General features: G+C 64.6%; 2 protein-coding genes across 2 annotated transcripts in view; both read left to right on the top strand.

The window, feature by feature from the left end:
* Positions 1-1,154: 1,154 nt before the first annotated feature.
* Positions 1,155-5,328, top strand: NDUFS8 (NADH:ubiquinone oxidoreductase core subunit S8). The gene is made up of 7 exons (XM_046642999.1): positions 1,155-1,254; positions 2,329-2,386; positions 2,476-2,526; positions 3,055-3,144; positions 3,243-3,415; positions 4,920-5,048; positions 5,139-5,328. The coding sequence occupies exons 2-7, from the start codon at positions 2,329-2,331 to the stop codon at positions 5,268-5,270; spliced, it is 633 nt and encodes a 210-aa protein (XP_046498955.1). The 5' UTR covers positions 1,155-1,254; the 3' UTR covers positions 5,271-5,328.
* Positions 5,329-7,763: 2,435 nt separating this feature from the next.
* Positions 7,764-12,956, top strand: part of TCIRG1 (T cell immune regulator 1, ATPase H+ transporting V0 subunit a3) — a 17,137-nt gene continuing 11,944 nt past the window's right edge. Inside the window, exons 1-7 of the mRNA XM_046644099.1 lie at positions 7,764-7,876; positions 10,301-10,421; positions 10,815-10,893; positions 11,789-12,009; positions 12,094-12,179; positions 12,472-12,598; positions 12,676-12,758. Of these exons, the coding sequence (XP_046500055.1) occupies positions 10,305-10,421; positions 10,815-10,893; positions 11,789-12,009; positions 12,094-12,179; positions 12,472-12,598; positions 12,676-12,758 (713 nt within the window). The 5' untranslated portion in view covers positions 7,764-7,876; positions 10,301-10,304. The remainder of the gene's footprint in view (positions 7,877-10,300; positions 10,422-10,814; positions 10,894-11,788; positions 12,010-12,093; positions 12,180-12,471; positions 12,599-12,675; positions 12,759-12,956) is intronic.

Here is a 12,956-nt window from a genome sequence, read left to right as displayed (position 1 = left end):
CCGGCCCCGGGCGCCTTCCCCTCACCACATCCCCTTGGATTTATCCTCTTCCCCGTCCTGCTCATACCCCTGGGCCCCGACGCCACAGGATGGCCCCCTATCCACTCAGCCGCTGAGGCCAAACCCCCCGGGCCTCCTGCTCGACACCCCTCCTCATCTGCCCTGTCCCACCTTTGGGAAGTCCTGACGACACTCCAACGCCGCAGAACTCGCGGGATCCACACACTGATGGCCAGCCAGGGGTCATCCATCACCCACCCTCTCCCCCCAGGCCTGGCCCTGCTCAGCACATCCCCGGGTCTTCCCAAAGCTCTCTGGACCAGGGCAGCCCTCAGCCGGAACCCCGTCAGTGGCTCCCTATAGCCCACAAGTCTGGACCCGGAACCGTCCTTCGGAGGCCCCTCAGCCTGTCCTTGTCCTCTTCCAAAACATGTGACATGTCCCCGTGGGAGGACCTCTGCACACACGCTGGCATGCTCTCTCTGCCCTTCCTGGCCTGCCGAGCTCCTACTCGGCCTCAGCTTGGACATCACCTCCTCCAGAAAGTCTTCCCTGACCACCTCCCACTTCCCTAGATGCAGAGGTGGCCTCCGAGTTCCCTTTGGGAGGAAACACGGGTTTGGGGGCTGTTGAGGGACGGGCTCCCGAGTCATATAGATGCCGGCACGCGGCAGGCGGCCGCACTTCGAAGCTCTCCGGCTAGGGCAAAGGGACTAAACAAGCCCGTGCCTCAGTTTCCCCATCTGTAAAGCGAGAATAATCGTTCCTCCACACGCGCCTGCTTTGAGGACTAAATGAAGCAGCCTGAGGGAAGGTTTAGCACGGAGCAGGCACGGCTGCGCGCAGAAACACTGCCGGCCGCCAGTCTCATCACCGTCATCACGCCCTCCGCGCCGAGGCCGAGCGGGTTTCCTCCGTCCGACCCAGGGCGCCCGGTCAGACCCGGAGCCGCTTCCTAAACCACGCCCCGGATGCCCCGCCCCCAGTGGAGCGGGCGTCCTCGCTTATTGGTCTCTCCAATCCAACATGGCGGCGCTCTACATAACTTCAAGCCTCGCTCTTCCCCAGCCAATCAGAGAAAAGATATTTCTAGATCCCGCCTCTTTCAGTGCGCACTACCCAATCAGACTACACCATGAAGGATCAACGCGGCAGAGGCGAAGCCGGCCAGCGCAATGGCAGCGTCCCAGAATGTAGGCTCCGCCTCTCGGCGGACAGGCCGCTAGGCACGGGAAGGAGCGGCAGGGCTTCGAGGTGGGTGTTCGGGGCTCGGCTGTTAAGGCCGAGCCTGGGCGGCGCGGCGTCGGGGGCGAATGTAGTATCTCCGTTGGCCCCGCCAGCTCTGCGCCCGCCCTTCATCTCGGCCGCTCAGAACGCGCTGCCTCTGTGTCCTTGAGCGTGCAGCTGGCGCCCTGGCCAGCCGGCGCCCTCGGGGCGCATGCGCCGCCTGCTTCCGTGGGGTCAGAGGTCATGGGGAAGGTTGGGGACGGTGCCGGGCTGGGCGCCTTGCGTTGGAGTCAGTGGTCAAAAGAAGTGGGCCCGCTAGAGTCACAGGGCAAGGAAGGGGCACTTTGGAGCTCCGGGCTAAGCGCCGGGCTCCAGGCTAAACCCTTGGCGCTACGAAGTCCATTCTCATGACCCCCGTTTCATGGATGAGGAAGGCTAGGTGACCTCCCCTGCCCAAGGTCACTGGGCAGCCAGGGAGACGGTTCCAGAAGAGCCGTGATGCAGGGGAAAGAGTGTTATCTTAAGAGTTATGGAAACCCTTAAAGGGTTTCCAGCGGGGGAGGGCTCGGGGTGTGAAGGGAGGGGCCTGGCCCCGGTCCCTGTCCTGTTGCCACCCCCTAGTGTGTGACTTTGGGCAAGTCAGTTAACATGACCCAGCTGTGTCTCTGCTGTGCCTGCCTCATGGGGGCCTCGTAAGGACACGGTGACAGTGCGTGCGACCCCCAGCACAGCGGTGGGCACAGGGAGCGCTCATAAATGCGGGTGGCTCCTGGTGGTGGTATTTGAGTCGAGTTTGGGCAGGATGTACGGGGCAGGGGAGCTCTGATGGGGAAGGGAGGGGGTTGGGAAGTCTACAGATTTCTTAGAAGGCGAGATAGATAGGACATTGGGTCTCAGGTAGTCCCTAAATCTGAGCCCAGCTGAGCTGGGTCAGGTTGGAGGGCTGGGCAGTGCTGTGCCCCCGACGGGAATGGGGGTGAGGAGGGCACAAGATGACACAGTGGCACCTGCAGTGCCGGAGTTCCTGGCGGGGGGGGGGGGGGGGGGGGGGGGGGGGGCCCCCGGCCCCACCCATGCCATCCTCCCTCTCGGTGCCTGCAGATGCGCTGCCTGACTACACCCACGCTGCTCCGGGCCCTGGCCCAGGCCGCATGTGCAGGTAGGACCTGGGGAGCCTTTCCTGACTGTGGGGGAGCCCGGGTTCCCGGCAGAGGTCGCAGCTGCACAGCGTAACCCCTCTCCTTGCAGGGCATCCTGGTGGCCGGAGCCTCCACAGCAGCGCGGTGGCAGCCACCTACAGTGAGTCCTGGGCGCCTGGAACCTCAGCCTCTCTGATCAGGGTCCCGCCAGAGACAGGGGAGGAGCCTGGATTCTAGTGTCGGCTTTGCTGGGGGCGCCCGCGCTCTGAGCCTCAGCTTCCCCTCTAAAATGAGGATGGTGATCCAGACTGAATATGATTCGTGGGGGCAGAGTCCATCATTGCAGGGGGCTGGGGCTTTCCCCATGGCCACACAGTGGGATCTCAGAGCTCAGGGACCGGGAGGCAGCTGCCATCCCTCTCCGCCTGGACTCCGGCTCCCAAGCCCCTTCCCACCCACCTCGGCTCCTGGGCTCGGACAGCCGCACAGGCCCAGGGAGAAGCGAGGACTGCCCAGAGCCAGAGGCCGGCCTTGCCGGGCGCCTGCTGAGGCGGGGAGGGTTCAGTGAATGAGCGTGCCCCTGTTGTACCTGCAAGGGGGGCCTGGCCTCACCTCCCTGCGCTGGGGTCCTTGGGGAGGGCCTGTTGGCGGCCCCCTGCCACAGCCCCTCTGCCCACCTCCCCTGCAGAGTACGTGAACCTGCGGGAACCCTCAATGGACATGAAGTCCGTGACTGACCGGGCGGCTCAGACCCTGCTGTGGACTGAGCTCATCCGAGGTGGGCCCTGGGGGAGGGGGAGGGGGAGGTGGGCTGGGGGTGGGTACCCTATGTCCGGGAGAAGGGGCCCTCACCCACCACGCCCGTGCCGCCCACAGGCCTGGGCATGACTCTGAGCTACCTGTTCCGGGAGCCGGCCACCATCAACTACCCATTTGAGAAGGGCCCGCTGAGCCCCCGCTTCCGAGGGGAGCATGCACTGCGCCGCTACCCATCTGGGGAGGAGCGTTGCATTGCCTGCAAGCTTTGTGAGGCTGTCTGCCCCGCCCAGGTGAGCCCCTAACCCCAGCTGACCACCCCCCCGCCCCCTGCCACTGTGCCTAGAGCCTGGCTCCCCTGCTGGCTGTGTGTCCCCAGGAAAGTCCCTTTCCCTCTCTGAGCCACTTCCCTCTTCTGAACGGGAACCATGAGACCATGTTGCCAGGGCCGTCCCAGAGTCAGTGAGTCAGCAGGATAAAGCGTCCAGTCCTGAGCTGGCCTCGTGACACGTGTGGGTCCTGCCCTGGGGGTTCTGGTCAGGGACATGAAACCTGAGGATCTCCACTTTTTCCTGGACGCAGCAGCAGGTTCAGGAGCCCTGCCTGTGTGCCCATCACAGGGCCAGACGCGGAGACACACGCCACCGCGAGGCTCTTGTCACCTCTGGTTGCAGTGCCTTTGAGCCCCCCACGTTTGGTTCTGTTGGAGGGTCCCAGGCGGGCTGCCTGGAGTGGGGGGCTGTTGGTATAGAGACAGGAGGACACGATCACAACTCCCGTGCAGGTGTGTGGGCGTGCCAGCGGGCACAGCGGTTACTCACTGTCCTCTGCTCTGTGAGTCAGGACAGCTTCTGTCTGAGTCCTGGCTCATCCAGACTGCTCCCAGGTCCTCCAGGCCGCAGGCTGTGGCCTTGCGATCTCCAGCGCAGCCACCGACCTGGAGAAGGCCGGAGAGCCCGAAACAGCAGCACAGATAACAGTCACGGCTTCCAGGTGTGAGGGTGGCCCACGGACCAGGCACTGGGCCGAGCTCACGACTTACACGATCTCACTTAATCTTTACAGCTGCTCTGGGAGCTACATTCTCGTTCCCGTTGGTATAGGTAGGGGAAACTGAGGCACCAAGAAATGAGGCTATGAGCCAGAGGCCCCACTGTGAGCAGTGGGCATTACATTCCTAGGGACGTGTGAAGGCTTTTGCCATGCCCCTTAGAAGTCCTCCCGGCTGTGGGAGGCCCCGGCCACCCCTTCCCCCCACCCCAGCAGAAGGCTGTGCCCCAGCATGTAGAGTGAAGGACCGGCCTTCGAGGCTGGGCTCTGCCCCTCACTCGCTGTGTGGCTTTGGGAAGCCCCTCAACCTCTCTGAGCCTCAGTTTGCGCGTCCATTAAATGAGGAGACCCAAACGTAACTGGGAGGATGTTTCCTCCCACAAGCAACGGTTAGTGAGCCTTTTTTATAGGGTGAGACCCTTGGGGCTCCAGGTGCTGCAGTGAACAAAGCAGGCAGCTGCCCTCCCCTCGTGGGACTTATGTTCTCAGCCAGGAGGATCCTGGCAGTTAACAAACGAATAATCCAGAAAAACGCCAGCTAGGGCAAGTGCTAGGTAGAGGCTAACTTGAGAGGAGTCAGGAAAGGCGCGTCTGGGCCGTGAGTGGATGATGGAGGGGCCGCTCTGTAGGCCCCAGGGGGTGAGCCCCCCAACGGGGGCAGGCGTGGGGATGAGCGGTGAGGGGTGGCCCCTGTTCCCCGGGGCCGGGCATGGCTGGCAGGTGGCAGCACCCTGAGCCGCCCCCCAGGCCATCACCATCGAGGCCGAGCCGAGGGCGGACGGCAGCCGCCGGACCACGCGCTATGACATCGATATGACCAAGTGCATCTACTGCGGCTTCTGCCAGGAGGCCTGCCCCGTGGACGCCATCGTGGAGGTGAGCGGGCCCAGGGTGGGGGGCCAGGGCAGAGGCTCCTTGGAGGGGCCTGACCTGGCCGTGTCTACGCCCCCCCCCACCCCCTCGCAGGGCCCCAATTTCGAGTTCTCCACGGAGACGCACGAGGAGCTTCTGTACAACAAGGAGAAGCTGCTGAACAACGGGGACAAGTGGGAGGCCGAGATCGCCGCCAACATCCAGGCCGACTACCTCTACCGGTGATGTCCCCGGCCGGCCGGCCGCCTGCAGCCCTGCTGCGCAATAAAAAGCTCTGACCCCTGCCGCCGCCTCTGTCGTGCGTCCCCTGTCTGGGCCGGGACTGCCACAGCCTCACCCAGGCTCCTCGGTGGGACCCGCAGAGCTGGCCGGCCTTGGTGGGGGGGCTCTGGGACCCGTCAGGGGCTCCCTATGCTGGGCCCCAGCCCACCACAGCCCCATTGCCCACCCGTCTTCCTGGGATGCTCCCCGAGACTCAGAAGGCCGAGGGCAGCTCAGGTCTGCTGTTCCCATAATCCTCAGTGTCAGGGGCGGGTATCCTGCGTGCCTTCTCCTGAGGGCCCCCCACCACGCACACCCTGAAGACGTAGGTAGAGCCTCCCAAGGCCTTGGGTAGAAGTACATCAAGTGGCAGCAACTCAGAAAGGCCGGGGCAGCCTTGATGGGGGTGGGGAACCTGCCCTGAGGTGACAGTCATGAGGGGTGACACACACCCTGCTGCTCCTGAGCTGGCCTTGCCTCATCTCCAGCCACATCCCCTTTCCTCCCCAAGTTCCCCAGGCCAGGCTGCTGGCTCGGCTTCTGCTGCTCAGGACTTCCTGCCATGCAACCTCAGAGAAGTAGTGTGGTTCCGCGTGGGGCCCACATAGCCCAGTGCCGGTGGGAGTGGCCCAGGACAGCCCCCTGGCACTTGGTGCTTGGCACCATGAGAGGATTTCAGTACATTCTCAGCAGTGAGGAAACTGGCTCAGGGAGGTGAAGTGACTTGCTCAGGATCACACAGCGTTTATCCAATGGAAAAACTAACTCAGATCTGAGAGCTCTCAGTCCTTCTCCATCATTTCCAAAAGTACTTTTTACAAAACTCTAATTTCCCAAGATCCTTCTTGGAAAGAAGGGGTGGGGGTGCCCGCCCCATGGCCGAGTGGTTAAGTTCGCGCGCTCCGCTTCGGCGGCCCAGGGTTTCACCGGTTCGAGTCCTGGGCACGGACATGGCCACACTGAGGCGGCATCCCCCATGCCACAACTAGAAGGACCCACAACTGGAGTGTGAAACTATGTACTGGGGGGGCTTTGGGGAGGGGAAAGAGAAGTTTTTTTAAAAAAAAGAGGGGAAGGGTGTTCTGTGGACCAGTATGGGTGAGAAATGCCCCAAGTGCCCTCTCCCCTCTGGGGCAGGCCCTGCATGTGAGCACATTCAAGGCTCTGAGAAGGCCTGCAACCAAGAAACCCAGCCGTTGCCCAGGTCATTCCCAGGGAGCCTTTTTCCTCAGATACTGCTGACACCAGGCCGGGCTGGGCAGTCAGATGCAGAAGTGTCCGTGTGTTCAGCCCACTGCTAGTCCCGGTGGCTGTGGGATGCAGGAGCTCTGTAGGCCCAAGGCAGGCCTGAAAATCCTAACTCACTTCTGACTCGCTTTTCCCAGACATAAGCAGCCCAGATAACAGGCGTGGGGCCTGTATCCGTATGCGGGTGAATAGAATACTTTTATGAAAATGGGTCAGACCTACCCGGCGCCTGCCTGGGATCTCCCTCACCGACACGGAGGCCACCTTCCGCGTCAGGACTGCAGTCTATCGGCATTTCGTAACACGACAGTTCCATCTTCCCTTACACCCCGAAGTATGGACCTGAGGCCCTGCAGGTGCGCACTTTGCTGTGTTGAGGGTCCCCCTTAGAAACAGCCCTACAATGCCCAGGACGTGTCCCCTACTTTTCTGAGGACGCTGACCTTGGCCATGACTCAGTTTCTAGCCCCAGCTTTAAGACTGCACTTGCCCACCCCTCCCCCACCCTTCAAAGGCCCTTGCAGTGTGGGGTTCAAGAGTCACGGGAGCTGAGGGCCCCGTCGCCCCTCTGGTCCCCAGGAGGAACGGGCCCGGCCTGCCCGAAGTGCAGGTAGCTGGACTGTCAGGAGCCCCATTTCAGTGGTGCCGGGGCGGGGTGACCTGCGTGGAACTAAGTAGGAGAAGAGCCACCGGACACCCTCGTCCGCAGATGGAGCCGCAGCACCTGCTGGGTGTGGGGCCCTCAGTGGAGGCAACACGACCATGGCCCGGCCTTTAATGTCCTGCTGCCATTGAGGAAAGAGGCCCAGAGAGGGGCAGCCACCCACCCAACGGCACAGAGCACTGGGCCTGAAGCCCGGGGCCCTACGCTGGGTGGTAGGAGGCAGGAAGGTGTGAGGACCCGGGGTAACCCGCGGCCTCACGCAAGGGGGCGGGGGCCCAGAGTGGGCGGAGCGTGCTGGGGACCCAGTGGTTTGGGCCCCGGCCTGAGTGTGCTGGGGTCCCATCAGCCGGGGGCCCAGGGGCCCCTGGGGGGGGCGGGGGGGGGGGGGGGGGGCCTGGGATTGGCGCCTCCCCCCATTGCGGCTGCTCCGCGCCCAGAACGGGCTCGGCCTCGGGCCGGGAGGCCAGGCTGGCGAGTCCCCGCCCGGCTCGGCGGCTCCCGGGACCCCGCGGCGGGGGCGGGGGAATCCGGAGGGGGCGGAGCTTCCCTGGCCCCGCCCCTGCCCCGCCCTCCGGGGAGAGGGAGCGGCGTGGGCGCCGCGGCCCGGAGCTCAGAGCCGGGATCGCAGAGCGGAGCGCGCCGCGGGCGGCCGACGCGGGTGAGTGCCCCGCCCGGGGCTGCAGAGCCCCCAGCTGTGCGCGCCACCCGCGCCTCCCCCTGCCCCGGGAAGGGGGTCCTGGACTCCCCTCCAGCTGGGTCAGTGGATGCCGCGCGGTCCACCGGCCCGCCGGGCGTCACCTTTACCGGGGGCCACAGAGGCGATGGGGCGGGAGGAGGAGGAGGAGGAAGAGGAAGAGGAGGAGGCGGCGGCGGCGGCTGGGTGTTAGCAGCGGCTAACACCGCTCGAGCCTGCCTCCGTGGGGCCTGGTGGCGCTCTGAGCTTTCTTTGCTGCATCTTCTTCGGAGGGAGGACCCATTCTACAGATGAGGAAACTGAGGCCCACCCAACTAGGAAGAGCTAGAGGCCAGCGGGGTCCTTCCGGTTCCAGAGCCCAAAAGTCTGGAATGAGGGAGGCCACAGGCCCTCTCCTCCAGTCCAGCTCATCGTCGTGGGCCACAGGCTAAGGGGGACATCTGATGGGTTTCTGGAGGAATCCGCATTAGCCTCCAGCCTCCTGAGGGACCAGGAGGAGAGGGGCACAGAGTGAGGAGTGGGCTGGAGTCTGGACCCTGAAGGCCGCGGACCCGGGCCCCTTCGTTTGCTCGGTGAACGGGACTGAGGTAGCCCCTGGCTCCGGCAGAGGCCAGAGAGGAAGAGGGGTAGGGGCTGAGCTGGTGGAGGCCTCACATGCCAGGGGAGGGGTCTGACCAGGTCCCTACACACCGGCGCCCACCACAGCTCATCCCACCCAAGGGAAGTGCCCAGGCTCGAGGGCCCTGTGAGTCGGGGGACCATGCTGGCTTTGCCACAGATGCTGTCCAGGACTGCTGCACCCTCTGGACCCTCAGACCTGGCTCCCTACCCCACCCCCTCATTTGGCCAGCCCAGCCTTTGGGGGGGCTCAGGGCAGAGAGCAGCCCTCCCCTGAGCACATAGTGTGCTGCAGCCCCAGGGTCTGGCTCCGCCTGGCTTGGCCGCCATCTGGTCTTGGACCATGTCTCTCCAGCTCTCAGTTGACCCGTCTATAAGACAGGGTCACAATGCCCTCACCCCAAGCAGTGCTGTTAGGTTTAAGTGAGGTAGTTTGGGTGAAGGGGTTATGTGGAGGCTCTGGGTGTTTTTGTCATCTCTCCACCCACGGCTTGTCTCTGCTTGGGGTGGCCAAGTCCTATTCACCTGAAGAAATGAAGGCTCAGAGAGGGCCACAGACTCCCTCAAGGGCACACAGCCAATCACAGCTTGGGCGGGGCTCCAAGCCCTGGTCCCTGGCCCTTCAGGAAGAAAACCCAGCCCCTCCTGCCCACCCCTCGCTGTCCTGTCTGGGTCCCAGCAGTTCAGCACCTCCGACATTCTCTCCCCTCCCAGGCTGGGGACAGGGCATGTTCCCTGTTTAGGCTTAAGTAAACCAGGCCCAGGGGAGGAAGTGACCAGCTGGGAGGCCCCATCTTGCCCGGACAGCAAGCAGGGCACTCTGGCACCAAACATTCACCCTCTTGGCGGGGCCCTCACCCGTGCCTGACCCCCGCCCTTGCCCCCAATTTGAGAGCTAGGAAACTGAGTCTCACAGAGGGGAAGTGGCTGGCTGTGGGTCCCCGGAGCAGCAGCCGGGAGCCGCAGCTTGTGGGCCGGGGCATCTGCAGAGCCCGTTGGAGGCCACCCAGCCCTCCCCAGGCGGGCGCTTGAGCAAGGCCGGCCCGGCCCTTCCTGCCCGTTTGTTTCCACAGTTTCACTTTCGTCGGTTTCAACACCTGGAAGGCCCCTCCCGCTTCTCCCCACAACCGCTGGGCAGCCGGGGCCTCAGAGGACGGTCCCCCTTCTGTCCTCTCTGCCCCTGGGGACCCAGTGGAGACCCCCACGCCCTCAGCACACACAGCCACCGCAGGGAGCGGGGAGGGGGGCTCCCACTGCCTGTGGGGACAGGCCTGACCTCAGCCCTGGGTGCTGGTTGTCGCAGATGCTCCCTGGGGTGGAAAGACAAGGGCTCGGGGCCTGCGAGGCTGCAGCCGTCAGGAGGCCGGCTGCTGGGGCCCCGAGGATGAGTAAGATCCAGGGCGGGGGCAGGTCGAAGAGGAGGGACAGCCGGAGCAGAGGCCAGGTGTGAGGAGAGCTGGTGTCTCCAGGAGCCCCCAGGGGTCGGGGACGGGGGCCTCAGAGAGGGCCAAGCTGGCTGGGAAAGAGCTCAAAGTTGGGCTGTGGGGTCAGCCAGGCTGGGCTCTGCTCCCAGCTGCTCGGCTTACTTCCTGTGTGACCTCAGCATCCCCTGGAGCCTTCGTGGGTCTCAGTTTCCCCATCTGTCAGCTGGGGGTGGGAGCAGTTCCTTTCAGGATTACATTCATGGGGGTGTATGGGATTCCTACCCGGTAGGGAACTGTCTGTGGCCTGCCCCCGACTGAACCCCCCCACCCCCCACCCACCCCCCAGGACCATGGGCTCCATGTTCCGGAGCGAGGAGGTGGCGCTGGTCCAGCTCTTCCTGCCCACAGCTGCTGCCTACACCTGTGTGAGCCAGCTCGGCGAGCTGGGCCTCGTGGAGTTCAGAGACGTGAGTGGCCCGGGACGGGCTTTGGGGGGTGCCTCGTCCATAGGCATCCTACGTGGTGGGCCGGCTCCCCCGATAACGGCCCCCAGCCCTGCTTGCATCCCGCAGCCTCTGCCGTGGATGCTGTGCTCTGCACTTAGGAACGTCAGCTTTATTCATGGCAGAGGCCACCCTGCCCTGGCCTGGGGTCAGCCAGGCCTCCTTGGCCCTGCCGCGCCCTCCCTGGAACATGTGGGGTCTGGTCTGTCTCCAGCTGGGCACCTGGAGGTTCACGGTGTGCTCAGTGCCTTTTGGGCAAGGCAGCGACGGCCTGAGGAGAGCCAGCCCTGGGCCCCAGGGTAGGGGGACCTCCCCGGCCCTCCCCAGAAGACTGACCCCTCTGTGCGGCCACCACAGCTCAACGCGTCAGTGAGCGCCTTCCAAAGACGCTTCGTGATGGATGTTCGGCGCTGCGAGGAGCTGGAGAAAACCTTCAGTGAGTTGGCCCCAGGCCTGCAGCCCAGGCAGGCTTCCTGGTGGAGGTGCCCATCAAGCTTGCTCTGAAAGAAAGAGGGTCGCCCAGGTAGAGGGCAGAGAAGGGAGGTCCAGGCCAGGCCCTGCAGAGCCAGGACAGGGCAGCTGGGATCTGTGGGGTCTTCTTGAGAACGGGGCAGCCTGGGAGGAGCTGAGCAGAGGGCCCGAGCCAGGGCTGGCTTGGAAGGGCCTCGAATACCACATGCGGGCCTGGGAATTTGTTCTCTGGGTGCAGGGAGCCTCCAATCGCGGTTTCTAAGCAGGGGAGAGGTACAGACAGCTTTCTCTGCTGTAGATGGACTGGGGCGGGGGGCGGGCGGGAGGCCGAGGCCAGGATCTAGGGTCAGGTGCCCCCAAGGAGCAACTCCTTCTTAGACCCCGGCCAAAGGGCCCCCTGCCTTGGGTCCCATCAGCAGCCCCTCCCAGGAGGAGGAACCAAGGGACCGAGCCCCCTACTTTCTCCAAGGTGGGAGGATGGAGCACATTTGTGTGATGGGTTATTAGCTTGATTGACAGCTTTTAGGGAATTGGGCAGGTACCTTGTGGGCCTCCATGCAAGTCCTCATCTCAGAGCCCAGGAGGCTGCGTGTGGGACCCAGGCCCCGGGCTGGGCAGTGGCCAAGGGACTGGGGACAGAGAGCAGCCTAGATGAGCTCAGAGATAGGGGAGCGGACCTGTGGGGATGGAGGTTTGGCTTGGGGTTTTCCTGGGGTTCTCGGACTCAGTGAGTCAGTTTGCTGGTCGCCAGTGGCGTTTGGGGCAGCGTTTGGGATCCCCTAGATGTGAGCCTTTGGCTAACAGTGGCCATTAGCTGGCCCCGGAGTGGCCTCCCCTGACACCTGTCCCTCTGCACCCAGCCTTCCTGCAGGAGGAGGTGTGGCGGGCTGGGCTGGCGCTGTCCCCGCCTGAGGGCGCGCTGCCCGCGCCGCCGCCCCGCGACCTGCTGCGCATCCAGGAGGAGACGGATCGCCTGGCGCAGGAGCTCCGGGATGTGCGGGGCAACCAGCAGACCCTGCGGGCCCAGCTGCACCAGCTGCAGCTCCACGAGGCCGTGCTGGGCCAGGGCCACTGCCCTCCGGTCAGTCCAGCCCGGGCAGGGCTTGAGGGGGCCGGGGTCCAGGCCCCATCCGGGCCGGGGCTCACGGTGCTTCTCGCTTCCTAGTTGGTGGCCACTGACACAGATGGGTCTTCAGAAAGGACCCCCCTGCTCCAGGACCCCAGGGGGCCGCACCAGGACCTGAGGGTCAAGTAAGTGAGGGGCAGGTTCATGCTCTTTCCTGTCACCACAGAGGCCCTGTCTGCCCGCCCCAGCTCAGACTCCTTGTCCAGTGCTCTCCCTCAGCCGCCCTCAGATGGCCATTGCCTCCTCCCTCAGGCCTGGAAGTTTCTTCGCCCATGGGGGTTTCTCCTCTTCTGGCCCTGCCTGGGGGGTCGTGCCTGCTCCCTGGGGCAGGGCCAGTGTGCCCGGTTGACCATCCCGGGCAGGGCCGGGGCGAGGCGGGAGGGGGTTGGAGGCCCCCGCTCAGCCTGCCGGCCGCAGCTTTGTGGCAGGTGCCGTGGAGCCGCACAAGGCCGCCGCCCTGGAGCGCCTGCTCTGGAGGGCCTGCCGCGGCTTCCTCATTGCCAGCTTCCGGGAGACAGAGCAGCCGCTGCAGGACCCGGTGACGGTGAGCGGGCTGGGTACCAGGTGGGACGCCTCTGGGGCCCAGCTGGGACTGTGGGGTAAACTGAGCCTGCTTGGCAGGGCGAGCCTGCGACCTGGATGACCTTCCTCATCTCCTACTGGGGCGAGCAGATCGGGCAGAAGATTCTCAAGATCACTAACTGGTGAGCCCCAGGGGCTGGCCACCCGCCGCCCTTGTGCCCAGGCCCCAGGGTATCACCTCCACCGAGCCCGCCCTGTCCCCTGCATGTCACCTCCACTGAGCCAGCCCTGTTCCCACCCTGCCCCTGCATATCACCTCCACCAGGCCCACCCTGTTGCCAGCACTGCCTTGTGAGCTCCTTTTAGACTGAGCCTCCGCA

Source organism: Equus quagga, chromosome 17 (genome assembly GCF_021613505.1).
Source record: "Equus quagga isolate Etosha38 chromosome 17, UCLA_HA_Equagga_1.0, whole genome shotgun sequence".
NCBI classification, from domain to species: Eukaryota; Metazoa; Chordata; class Mammalia; order Perissodactyla; family Equidae; genus Equus; species Equus quagga.
Note: the sequence above shows the minus strand (reverse complement) of the source record. Positions and strands in the feature narration are given on the sequence as shown.

Coding starts and splice junctions, on each gene's coding strand:
- NDUFS8 (XM_046642999.1), top strand. CDS start 2,329: ATGCGCTGCCTGACTACACCCACGCTGCTCCGGGCCCTGGCCCAGGCC. Junction 2,387..2,475: donor GGCCCAGGCCGCATGTGCAG/GTAGGACCTGGG, acceptor CTCTCCTTGCAG/GGCATCCTGGTGGCCGGAGC. Junction 3,416..4,919: donor AGGCTGTCTGCCCCGCCCAG/GTGAGCCCCTAA, acceptor GCCGCCCCCCAG/GCCATCACCATCGAGGCCGA.